Source organism: Glycine soja, chromosome 15, assembly GCF_004193775.1.
Source record: "Glycine soja cultivar W05 chromosome 15, ASM419377v2, whole genome shotgun sequence".
Lineage (NCBI taxonomy): Eukaryota > Viridiplantae > Streptophyta > Magnoliopsida > Fabales > Fabaceae > Glycine > Glycine soja.
In genome coordinates, this window is record NC_041016.1 from 46,869,282 (window position 1) to 46,882,771 (window position 13,490).

At 29.2% G+C, this 13,490-nt stretch overlaps 1 protein-coding gene and 1 pseudogene across 4 annotated transcripts; both read left to right on the plus strand.

Moving 5' to 3' along the window:
* Positions 1-633: 633 nt before the first annotated feature.
* Positions 634-6,270, plus strand: LOC114386766 (cytochrome P450 716A67-like). Of its 4 annotated transcripts, none has more exons than XM_028346808.1 (7): positions 634-869; positions 1,498-1,600; positions 1,974-2,256; positions 3,775-3,992; positions 4,707-4,933; positions 5,193-5,586; positions 5,658-6,270. In XM_028346808.1, exons 3-7 carry the CDS (start codon positions 1,980-1,982, stop codon positions 6,093-6,095), a joined length of 1,554 nt encoding a protein of 517 aa, XP_028202609.1. In that variant the 5' UTR covers positions 634-869; positions 1,498-1,600; positions 1,974-1,979; the 3' UTR covers positions 6,096-6,270. The 4 variants fall into 4 exon arrangements, with proteins under 4 accessions (XP_028202609.1, XP_028202608.1, XP_028202611.1 ...); XM_028346810.1 differs by having other exon boundaries at positions 638-869; positions 5,211-5,586; XM_028346807.1 differs by lacking the exon at positions 1,498-1,600 and having other exon boundaries at positions 635-869.
* Positions 6,271-7,260: 990 nt separating this feature from the next.
* Positions 7,261-13,000, plus strand: LOC114386767 (annotated as a pseudogene).
* Positions 13,001-13,490: the final 490 nt, after the last annotated feature.

The following is a 13,490-nucleotide window of genomic DNA, read 5'->3' on the forward strand; positions in this document are numbered from 1 at the left end:
AAATTTTATTATTTTCATTTTTGGATTGTTTTCTATTTTCATTTTCACTAAAAGTATTTTTAAAAATCCAATCAAATACATTTTCATCACCATTTTCTGTTTTTAGTGAAAATGAAAAAAAAAACAGTTAAACCAAACACCCCCTAATACACTATGCCAAATTAATTTGATCATCTCAAAATATTCAATTTATTCATATATTTATTTATTTATCATTAATATTATAAAAAATATAAATACAAAAATAATTAATATTATATTAAAAAATTATAATGATAATTATTTTAATACAATTTTTTTATATGATTATTATAATGGAAGGAAAGGATTACTATCCATTTTAATTATTTTTGTCGCCTTGCAGCATGTATTAGACCTTAGCCAAGTGTTTCCGTGACATGAAAGTATGTTCCCCACCTACCCCCATGCACATTATAATATATTACTGTATTAGTTTAATGAGAATAAGAAAAGAAAGTGGAGGAGCAGGAGGTGCAGAACTCTGCTGTGTAGCGTGATTCGTAAATGCTTACTAGAAACTGCATCAGTTTTAAACTATAATAATGCATCCACAAGGCTATAAAATTACTTTTAATTTGTGCCATGCGCTGCACGGGTATAGTCATTAAATACAAAAGAAATCAGAAAGCTTGAGAAAGAACCACACCAACGACAAATGAAAGATTCACACGACAGCAACGCTTGCAGCAATGGCTACCCTTTATAACCAAAATTAAAGGAGGCCGTAAAACAGAAGATCAATGATGTAATGAACGACGGGGGTGAAAAGGGACTATATATAAAGAAGTACTTGAGAGACTAATCCGCACACAGCAATACAAAGTGAAGAAGCAGAAGCATATTCAGAGGTAAATTTTATTTTGTGCCTTTTCAATATTTCAATTCAAATATATTAATAATATTTATTTATATTTGGCAAAAAAAATTAAAAAAATCGTCAAAATCTTTTAGTAATATTTTTACAAGTATTAAGAAAAAAATGTGCTAAAGATAATATGTGTAATATTGATGAGAAAATCCTTTCGCTTAAAAGATTTATGCACCTATTTGTTACCTTGGCTGCAATTGTTTGTAAATCATTCCTTCATAGGTTTATACATCGACTATAGTAAAGAGAGTAGTGCTATAATAAAATTGACTGATCGTCAAAAAGAGAAAGGAAGAGAGATGTCGTTAGTTTTAATCTTTTTTTACTAACATTTTAACAAAATTAATAACTAATATTTATCTATAAAATAACGAACTACAAAACAAACCATGTCATCCTTGTACCGGTTTCCAGATAGAAAGCTACCCAGTGAGTTTTGGATATTTTTAGAACTGAAAGTAAAAACTTAAAAAGAAATCCTTGGAAACGTAGTTCATAAATAATTTATTGATAAATTTTTTTATAAATTTATAAATTCAACCCAAAAAAAAATAATATACAAAATTTTTATATATTAAAAAGTTCACAAGTGAATAATTTTTTTTCAGATTTTTTAAAAGTTATGAGCCTCTCAAAATGGGATCTCGAGTCGTCGATTATGTGTGAGACGATACTGTGCATAGCAATGGAGATTCAATAGCAAAAAATTAGGTTTGTTGTACTAACTCAACATTGTTTTGTTATAATGATTTTATTTTTTTCTAATGAGTTCATTAATATTTTTTTTATCCATGAAATCAAACATAAATTTATAATAACTCACATATCATATTGAATTAGACACGCTTTTTGCATTTATCCATTAGTATTTGGTAAAAGAGAGACATAAAGAGGAAAGAAAATCAACGCATAGAAAATAAACAATTAATATATTTGGTAAACAACCAAATAAATATTAAATTTATAAAATCTATTGATTATTTTTACTTTACATTTTATTTATAATGGTTCTCTAATATGTCTTTTTCTTATTTCTTTTAAACCAAGTATTTCTCTTTACTTATTTCTGTTAACTTTTTTTTAGAGAGAAATGGAAGCAGCATGGGACAATATTCTGATGCTGATACTGATACTGGCTCTGATATGGGTATGGAAGAAGTTCAACTCATTATGGCTCACGCCAAAGAGGCTTGAAAAGATCTTAAGAGAACAAGGCCTTCGAGGCAGTCCATACAGGTTTAAGGTTGGGGACACGAAGGAGACATTAAAGATGCAAATGCAAGCCATGTCCAAACCCATGAATCTCTTCTCTAATGACATAGGACCGCGTGTGTCTCCCTATGATCATTACATTGTCAACAAACATGGTACCTTCATGAGTAACGTTATATTTTTTCACTTCATCCTCTTACAAGTTGTTTTACTATCTTTTATAGTAAGTATTAAAATAAGGTAAGTGTATTTAATGTCTTAAAATATAAACACATTTAAAACTTATTATAAAAGGAAACTGGAGTAGGAAGATTTAGAATTAGTTTTCTCTCCGCTTTTCTCTTTTTGCAATTGTTATATCAAGGAACCAAGTTTTGTTCGGAAATTACATGTTTAAAATGATTTAATTATTAATTTGGTTTCCGAATTATTTTAAATAGTTCAATTTAGTTCTTAAAATTTTAAAAGATTCAATTTAATCCTTAAATTTTTAAAAATAAATCAAGTTGGTCTCCAAATTATTTTAAATGACTCAATTTGATTCTTAAAATCTTAAAAATTTAGGGACTAAATTAATTTATTTTTAAGAATTTGAGAAACAAATTGAACCTTTTAAAAATTTAAAGACCTAATTAATATAATTTCTTATCAAATTGATAATTACCGTTTAAAATAGACCAAAATGTTTCATTCACGTGGTGTTCACTTTCATATCTAGTTAATTGTGTAAAATAAATAGAGAGAAAAGTGAGAAAGAATGAAATTGGGAGGATATATAGAAATATAAGGGAAATAGAGTAGAAAATAGTTATTGTTTGAATGGATAAAAATACATAAGAAAAAAGGTGAAAAAATCCATGTGCCTGATTTGATGACTGAAAAAGAGAGAGTAAAAAGGAGAGTGAAAAAAATATATTAAAAAAGTATTTCATTCATGTCATATGCATTTTGATTTTCTTGTGTGTGTGTTCATGAGATGTTTAGGTAAGACTAAGTGTATGTTTGGTAACACATTCTCTATCTTTGACGCGGATCACTGGAAGCAGTTCATCTCTTATTTCCTTGTCATTTTATGAATTTGGACGTGGTTTAATTTGCTTTATATCGTGGATGGTGAACGCCAATTCAAACACGCTAAAGGAACATGCATACTTGTAATCTCAGTTCTCCTTGTTTGTCTCTGAAAAAGAACATTGCCTTAGTCATTAGAGACTCACCATCAGACAGTGGAGGCATATATATATATATATATATATATATATATATATATATATATATATATATATATATATATATATATATTATGGAAAAAATATTAACCATTAAATCTTATTTTGAACTATTATCAAAATAAAAACAAAACACAAAGTCACAAGTTTTTTAAAAAATGACAACTTTTTAAAAGTTCATATAATATTAGTTCATATAATATTAAATTTGAATTATTTACGTATGGTCACGTAGTTTAAATTTACTCTTTTGACTCTCACTTAATAAGTGAAAATAAACAACTACTTTGAACTAACCTTAGTGTGTAGCTTGTACTGTTTGTATGTCTTTTGTCAAGTTTAAATAGCTCGCAAAGTTGCTCATTTTTTCAATTCTTCAAAGTTTTCTCTTTCTTTTTCATATTTAATATAATACATATTCTAATTGTTGCTGATGGCATGTAGGCAAAAATTCTTTTATTTGGAATGGACAGACACCAAGGGTGACCCTCACAGATCCCGAGCTAATCAAAGATGTATTCAACAAGATTTATGACTTTGGAAAGCCTAATATGGGCCCAAATATCAGATCACTTATTCCTGGTCTTGCAATGCATGAGGGAGAAAAGTGGAGCAAGCATAGAAAGATAATCAACCCCGCATTTAATTTAGAAAAGTTGAAGGTTAGTTTTCTATTACTAAACAAAGATCTTAGATATTGACATGTGTGTCTTTTGAAAACATGTCAGACAAATATTGAGATTGTGCCACAAATGTATCTACATTTTTTTAATGTGAAAATTACCTTCCTATAAAATGTATCCTCTTAAAAGGAATTACTATCATTATAAATATAATCTTTAACAATATTTTTTTATTTAACACTTAATAAAAATATTAGTAAAATTTGTTTATAATATTTAAAAATATTGCAAAATTATGAGTAATGTTATTAATATATTTTTATAAGATTTATCTAATATTATGTATAGATCATGTTGTTAAAGTTTTTTTTGACATTTTAGATTTTAGCAACATATATTATATATAACATTTGATAATATATCATAAAAACATATTAATAATATTTATTCATAATAATATTTTTTAAATATGACCTAAAGGCTTTTAACAACATTTTTATTAAATGTTAAATAAAAAAATATTTTAAAAGTCACATATAATAATGAAAACATACTTTGCAAGTAAGAAAAAAATTTGGTATATATGGCAAAGCTTGAGTTAAGTTTAGCCAGCAACACATATTCTTTCAACTGCAAGCAACATCAGCTGGTCTATAAACATGATGTGCATGTCCGAATGTGTATGTGTTTAATTAATTTGAAACGCACGGAAAATTTTAACACCTTGCTATTTCTTCATTACACCATTCACAGAATATGTTACCACTATTCATCCAATGTTGCGATGATCTGATTAGCAAATGGGAGGAAATGCTGTCTTCAGATGGATCAAGTGAAATTGACGTATGGCCTTTTGTTAAGAATTTGACTGGTGATGTTATTTCCCGAACAGCATTTGGAAGTAGTTATTTAGAAGGGAGAAGAATATTTCAACTTCTAAAAGAGAAAACTGAACTTATACTGAAAATGAGAGGACAGAGGTAAGACAGATATGTATATTTGATTATTTGATAGACTTAAGTGATCAAACTTATTGGATGAGCTTTAATCAACTAAACTAAAGATTATTTTTTTTACAGTAACCATTTTACCATATATTGTGACATGAGTATGTGAAGGGGTACCTCTCAATTTAACATTTTAAAATCAATCTACCATTTTTTTATTACTGAAGGAACCAACATTAGAAGTATAGTTGATGCATAAAAGAACATTCCCTTCATTTCATGATTATTACAGGACTGATTATACTTGTAGGTTGGTACCTAAAAGGATGAAGGAAATTGATAGAGATATAAAAGCTTCACTTATGGATATTATTAACAAGAGAGACAAAGCGCTAAAGGCGGGTGAAGCCACTAAAAATAACTTATTAGATATACTTCTGGAGTCAAATCACAAGGAAATTGAAGAACAGGGGAACAATAAGAATGTTGGAATGAATCTTGAGGAAGTTATTGAAGAATGCAAGCTTTTCTACTTTGCAGGGCAGGACACCACTTCAGTTTTGCTTGTTTGGACAATGATATTATTGAGTAGGTACCCTGATTGGCAAGCACGCGCAAGGGAGGAAGTCTCACAAGTTTTTGGCAACCAAAAACCGACTTTTGATGGACTGAATCAATTAAAGATTGTAAGTTTGTATTATAAACTTGTTATTGAATAGCATGTTCATGGTATTTACTATGAATATTTTTGCAACAGGTTACTATGATTTTGTATGAGGTTCTTAGATTATACCCTCCAGGAGTTGGTGTTCCTCGAAAAGTTATCAAAGATGTGAAACTTGGAAACCTATCATTTCCTGCTGGAGTGGAGATTTTCATATCAACAATTTTGGTTCACCATGATAGTGAGCTCTGGGGTGATGATGCTAAGGAGTTCAAACCTGAGAGATTTTCTGAAGGAGTTCTGAAGGCCACGAATGGTAGATTTTCATTTTTCCCCTTTGGAGGAGGTCCTAGAATATGCATCGCACAAAATTTTGCTTTGTTGGAAGCAAAGATTGCTTTGTCGATGATTTTACAATGTTTCTCGTTTGAACTTTCTCCAACCTATACTCATGCTCCAACTATGGTGATGACTATTCAACCCCAATATGGCGCTCCAGTCATTCTACATAAGGTGGAGAAATATGAATAATAATAGTTATCTCTTATTATATCATTTGTGTTATACTCTACTTGTTTGTGTCATCAACTATTTTGAAGTATAAGAGATTAAAACTGTCCTTTATCCAAAAACATTAGAATTGTTTTGTTAGACTCCATTATAACAGCATAGCTGTTATATCATTAATCAACGCTATTATTTGACACTAAGGACTAAAACAAAAACAAAATATAACCACCAAAAAAAATTTCTTTAAAAGACAAGCACAAAATAGGATGTTTTATACGAACAAATTATTATTTAAGCCTAGTAAAATTATCTCTTATTACATGATTTGTATTATATTCTTCTTTTTCGTATCTCTATTATTAGTGTATTGTCCAAAATAATAATGTGACAAAATCAAATTATTTCTTTTAGGCATGCAAGTTTATCTATATATGCCCATCCATGATCTATTTAATTTATATGAAAGTTAAAGTGTAAATTGTGGAGTTAGAATGTCACCATATACTTTTTGTTATTCTTATCTTATTTTTTAAGCCATATAAATTAAATTTAAAGATTCTTAACTTCTTTCTCTTCTTTCAAAACTTCCTTCAGGTTCACTTCATGACATGTGAATGCTTTAGTGATTTGTGGTGGTAATCACCCTTAACGTTCTTTTCTCCTTGGCGTTTAAATTATTACAAATTTAACTAAAAGTGATCAAATAATTTTTTTTATATAAAAATTAAATATCGTTAGAGCATGTGAATACTTTGTACTAGTAATATGGTTACAAAAAGAACCAATTTCTTTTATTTTATTTCTATACTAGATTTTTTTAATAATATAGTTACAAAAAATCGGATCAATAAAAATTTTAACTATTTTTAATAAACATGTAATAGAAAGGAAAGATAATGTGTCATTGTCACAAAATTAGCATGGTTTAGTTGTAGTATATATTTGATGTTAATTTGTTTTCATTCTATTGAAGTGAATGTATTGTTTAAGTTAATGTAATGTTATTTTATGTTTGAAATTATTTTATGCTTAAATTTGTACAAATTTTATATTATTCATATTCAAAAATAAAATTACCTTCTAAAATGAAAAAAAAAAAAATAAAAACTTCTTACAGATCAAGTTGATTTGCAAGTCGTTCGTGGATCAACTTCCTCCATATCAAACTTATGGATAACTATAATATTTGTGGATCACGTTACACGCAGATCAAACAACATCTGTTGGGTGCACAGCAATCGCTTTAAATACTCATGAGATATTTTTATCTTTTCGATGCTGGGTGGATCTCGCAACACCCTAATAATGCACCCATAAAGCTATAAAATTATTTTTAATTTGTGCCATGTCCTGCACGGGTATAATTAAATATTAAAGAAATCAGAAAGGTTGAGAAAGAACCACGTACACCGCCGACAAATGAAAGACTCACACGACAGCAACGCTTGCAGCAATGGCTACCCCTTATAACCAACACTAAAATAATGAAAATTAAAGGAGGGCATAAAACAGAAGATCAATGATGCAATGAACGACGGGGGTGAAAAGGGACTATATGTAAAGAAGTACTTGAGAGACTAATCTGCACACAGCAATACAAAGTGAAGAAGCAGAAGCATATTCAGAGGTAAATTTTATTTTGTGCCTTTTCAATATTTCAATTCAAATATATTAATAATATTTATTTATATTTGGCAAAAAAATTTAAATATCGTCAAAATCTTTTAGTAATATTTTTACAAGTATTAAGAAAAAAATGTGCTAAAGATAATATGTGTAATATTGACGAGAAAATCCTTTCGCTTAAAAGATCTTATGCACCTATTTGTCACCTTGGCTGCAATTGTTTGTAAATCATTCCTTCATAGGTTTATAGATCGACTGTAGTAAAGAGAGTAGTGCTATAATAAAATTGACTGATCGTCAAAAAGAGAAAGGAAGAGAGATGTCGTTGGTTTTAATCTTTTTTTACTAACATTTTAACAAAATTAATAATTAATATTTATCAATAAAATAACAAACTACAAAGCAAACCATGTCATCCTTGTAACGGTGTCCAGATAGAAAGCTACCCAGTGAGTCTTGGATATTTTTAGAACCGGAAGTAAAAACTTAAAAGAAACCCTTCGAAACGTAGTTCTTAAATAATTTATTGATATTTATTTTATAAATTTATAAATTCAACCATAAAAAAATAATATACAAAATTCTTATATATTAAAAAATTCACCAAAATAAAGTGAATACTTTTTTTTCAGATTTTTTAAAAGTTGTGAGTCTTTCAAAATGGAATCTCAAGCCGTCGATTATTTTACGCATGTGTGTAAAATGACACTGTACATACCAATGGGGATTCAATAGCAAAAAATTAGGTTCGTTGTACTAACTCAACATTGTTTTGTTATAATGATTATATTTTTTTTCTGATGAGTTCATTAATATTTTTTTTTATCAATAGGAATCAAACATAAATTTATAATAACTCACATACCATACTGAATTAGACACGCTTTTGGTATTTATCCATTAGTATTTGGTAAAAGAGAAACATAGGAAGGAAAATCAACACATAGAAAATAAGCATAATATATTTGGCAAACAACCAAATAAATTTTAAATTTATAAAATCTATTGATTAGTTTTACTTTACATTTTATTTATAATGGTTCTCTAATATGTCCTTTTCTTATTTCTTACAACTTATTTCTTTTAAACCAAGTATTTATCTTCACTTATTTCTGTTAACTTTTTTTTTTAGAGAGAAATGGAAGCAGCATGGGTCAATATTCTGATGCTGATACTGATACTGACTCTGATATGGGCATGGAAGAAGCTCAACTCATTATGGCTCACGCCAAAGAGGCTTGAAAAGATCTTAAGAGAACAAGGCCTTCGAGGCAGTCCATACAGGTTTAAGGTTGGGGACACGAAGGAGTCATTAAAGATGCAAATGCAAGCCATGTCCAAACCCATGAATCTCTTCTCTAATGACATAGGACCGCGTGTGTCTCCCTATGATCATTACATTGTCAACAAACATGGTACCTTCATGAGTAACGTTATATTTTTTCACTTCATCCTCTTACAAGTTGTTTTACTATCTTTTATAGTAAGTATTAAAATAAGGTAAGTGTATTTAATGTCTTAAAATATAAAACACATTTAAAACTTATTATAAAAGGTAACTGGAGTAGGAAGATTTAGAATTAGTTTTCTCTCCGCTTTTCTCTTTTTGCAATTGTTATATCAAGGAACCAAGTTTTGTTCGGAAATTACATGTTTAAAATGATTTAATTATTAATTTGGTTTCCGAATTATTTTAAATAGTTCAATTTAGTTCTTAAAATTTTAAAAGATTCAATTTAATCCTTAAATTTTTAAAAATAAATCAAGTTGGTCTCCAAATTATTTTAAATGACTCAATTTGATTTTTAAAATCTTAAAAATTTAGGGACTAAATTAATTTATTTTTAAGAATTTGAGAAACAAATTGAACCTTTTAAAAATTTAAAGACCTAATTAATATAATTTCTTATCAAATTGATAATTACCGTTTAAAATAGACCAAAATGTTTCATTCACGTGGTGTTCACTTTCATATCTAGTTAATTGTGTAAAATAAATAGAGAGAAAAGTGAGAAAGAATGAAATTGGGAGGATATATAGAAATATAAGGGAAATAGAGTAGACAATAGTTATTGTTTGAATGGATAAAAATACATAAGAAAAAAGGTGAAAAAATCCATGTGCCTGATTTGATGACTGAAAAAGAGAGAGTAAAAAGAAGAGTGAAAAAATATATATTAAAAAAGTATTTCATTCATGTCATATGCATTTTGATTTTCTTGTGTGTGAGTGTTCATGAGATGTTTAGGTAAGACGAAGTGTATGTTTGGTAACACATTCTCTATCTTTGACGCGGATCACTGGAAGCAGTTCATCTCTTATTTCCTTGTCATTTTATGAATTTGGACGTGGTTTAATTTGCTTTATATCGTGGACGGTGAACGCCAATTCAAACACGCTAAAGGAACATGCATACTTGTAATCTCAGTTCTCCTTGTTTGTCTCTGAAAAAGAACATTGCCTTAGTCATTAGAGACTCACCATCAGACAGTGGAGGCATATATATATATATATATATATATATATATATATATATATATATATATATATATATATATATATATATTATGGAAAAAATATTAACCATTAAATCTTATTTTGAACTATTATCAAAATAAAAACAAAACACAAAGTCACAAGTTTTTAAAAAAATGACAACTTTTTAAAAGTTCATATAATATTAAATTTGAATTATTTACGTATGGTCACGTAGTTTAAATTTACTCTTTTGACTCTCACTTAATAAGTGAAAATAAACAACTACTTTGAACTAACCTTAGTGTGTAGCTTGTACTATACCAAAAGGTTACCATGGTTTGTATGTCTTTTGTCAAATTTAAATAGCTCGCAAAGTTGCTCATTTTTTCAATTCTTCAAAGTTTTCTCTTTCTTTTTCATATTTAATATAATACATATTCTAATTGTTGCTGATGGCATGTAGGCAAAAATTCTTTTATTTGGAATGGACAGAAACCAAGGGTGACCCTCACAGATCCCGAGCTAATCAAAGATGTATTCAACAAGATTTATGACTTTGGAAAGCCTAATATGGGCCCAAATATCAGATCACTTATTCCTGGTCTTGCAATGCATGAGGGAGAAAAGTGGAGCATGCATAGAAAGATAATCAACCCCGCATTTAATTTAGAAAAGTAGAAGGTTAGTTTCCTATTACTAAAAAAAGATCTTAGATATTGGCATGTGTGTCTTTTGAAAACATGTCAGACAAATATTGAGATTGTGCCACAAATGTATCTACATTTTTTTAATGTGAAAATTACCTTCCTATAAAATGTATCCTCTTAAAAGGAATTACTATCATTATAAATATAATCTTTAACAATATTTTTTTATTTAACACTTAATAAAAATATTAGTAAAATTTGTTTATGATATTAAAAAATATTGTAAAACTATGAATAAATGTTATTAATATATTTTTATAAAATTTATCGAATATTATGTATAAATCATGTTGTTAAAGTTTTTTTGTGACATTTTAGATTTTAGCAACATATATTATATATAACATTTGATAATATATCATAAAAACATATTAATAATATTTATTCATAATTTGATAATATTTTTTAAATATGACCTAAAGGCTTTTAACAACATTTTTATTAAATGTTAAATAAAAAAATTTTAAAAGTCACATATATAATAATGAAAACATACTTTGCAAGTAAGAAAAAAATTTGGTATATATGGCAAAGCTTGAGTTAAGTTTAGCCAGCAACACATATTCTTCTACTGCAAGCAACATCAGCTGGTCTATAAACATGATGTGCATGTCCGAATGTGTATGTGTTTAATTAATTTGAAACGCACGGAAAATTTTAACACCTTGCTATTTCTTCATTACACCATTCACAGAATATGTTACCACTATTCATCCAATGTTGCGATGATCTGATTAGCAAATGGGAGGAAATGCTGTCTTCAGATGGATCAAGTGAAATTGACGTATGGCCTTTTGTTAAGAATTTGACTGCTGATGTTATTTCTCGAACAGCATTTGGAAGTAGTTATTTAGAAGGGAGAAGAATATTTCAACTTCTAAAAGAGAAAATTGAACTTACACTGAAAATGAGAGGACAGAGGTAAGACTAATATGTATATTTGATTATCTGATAGACTTAAGTGATCAAACTTATTGGATGAGCTTTAATCAACTAAACTAAAGATTATATTTTTTACAGCAACCATTTTACCATATATTGTGACATGAGTATGTGAAGGGGTATCTCTCAATTTAACATTTTAAAATCAATGTTCCAATTTTTACTACCGAAGGAACCAACATTAGAAGTATAGTTGATGCATCAAAGAACATTCCCTTCATTTCATGATTATCACAGGACTGATTATACTTGTAGGTTGGTACCTAAAAGGATGATGGAAATTGATAGAGATATAAAAGCTTCACTTATGGATATTATTAACAAGAGAGACAAAGCGCTAAAGGCGGGTGAAGCCACTAAAAATAACTTATTAGATATACTTCTGGAGTCAAATCACAAGGAAATTGAAGAACAGGGGAACAATAAGAATGTTGGAATGAATCTTGAGGAAGTTATTGAAGAATGCAAGCTTTTCTACTTTGCAGGGCAGGACACCACTTCAGTTTTGCTTGTTTGGACAATGATATTATTGAGTAGGTACCCTGATTGGCAAGCACGCGCAAGGGAGGAAGTCTCACAAGTTTTTGGCAACCAAAAACCGACTTTTGATGGACTGAATCAATTAAAGATTGTAAGTTTGTATTATAAACTTGTTATTGAATAGCATGTTCATGGTATTTACTATGAATATTTTTGCAACAGGTTACTATGATTTTGTATGAGGTTCTTAGATTATACCCTCCAGGAGTTGGTGTTCCTCGAAAAGTTATCAAAGATGTGAAACTTGGAAACCTATCATTTCCTGATGGAGTGGAGATTTTCATATCAACAATTTTGGTTCACCATGATAGTGAGCTCTGGGGTGATGATGCTAAGGAGTTCAAACCTGAGAGATTTTCTGAAGGAGTTCTGAAGGCCACGAATGGTAGATTTTCATTTTTCCCCTTTGGAGGAGGTCCTAGAATATGCATCGCACAAAATTTTGCTTTGTTGGAAGCAAAGATTGCTTTGTCGATGATTTTACAATGTTTCTCGTTTGAACTTTCTCCAACCTATACTCATGCTCCAACTTTGGTGATGACTATTCAACCCCAATATGGCGCTCCTGTCATTCTACATAAGGTGGACAATTATGAATAATAATAGTTATCTCTTATTATATCATTTGTATTATACTCTACTTGTTTGTGTCATCAACTATTTTGAAGTATAAGTGATGAGGACATGACCAAGAGCAAGGGCAAGGATCCACTTGAAGGACTTGGAGGGCCTATGACAAGGGCTAGAGCAAGAAAAGCCAAGGAAGCTTTTCAACAAGTGTTGTCCATACTATTTGAATACAAACCCAAGTTTCAAGGAGAAGAGTCCAAGGTTGTGAGTTGTATCATGGCCCAAATGGAGGAGGACTAAATGACACCACTTTGTCTCAATTTTAGAGTGTTTAGTTTGTCTAAATAATGGCTCAATCCTTGTAAAGTTGGCTGACCAAAAATATATTTTGGGTTAATCAACTAAAAGGGCTTTAATAGGTTTAGTTCAAGTTGTAATAAGGGCCCAATTGGCAACCTAGGCATCAGCCTTTTGGGAGACCAAATGGTGGCTGACTTGTTGGCTGTTGGGGGTGACTTTTGGTTGCCACAATTTCAGTTACACTCAGCCATTA

Coding starts and splice junctions, on each gene's coding strand:
- LOC114386766 (XM_028346808.1), top strand. CDS start 1,980: ATGGAAGCAGCATGGGACAATATTCTGATGCTGATACTGATACTGGCT. Junction 2,257..3,774: donor TTACATTGTCAACAAACATG/GTACCTTCATGA, acceptor GATGGCATGTAG/GCAAAAATTCTTTTATTTGG. Junction 3,993..4,706: donor TTAATTTAGAAAAGTTGAAG/GTTAGTTTTCTA, acceptor CACCATTCACAG/AATATGTTACCACTATTCAT.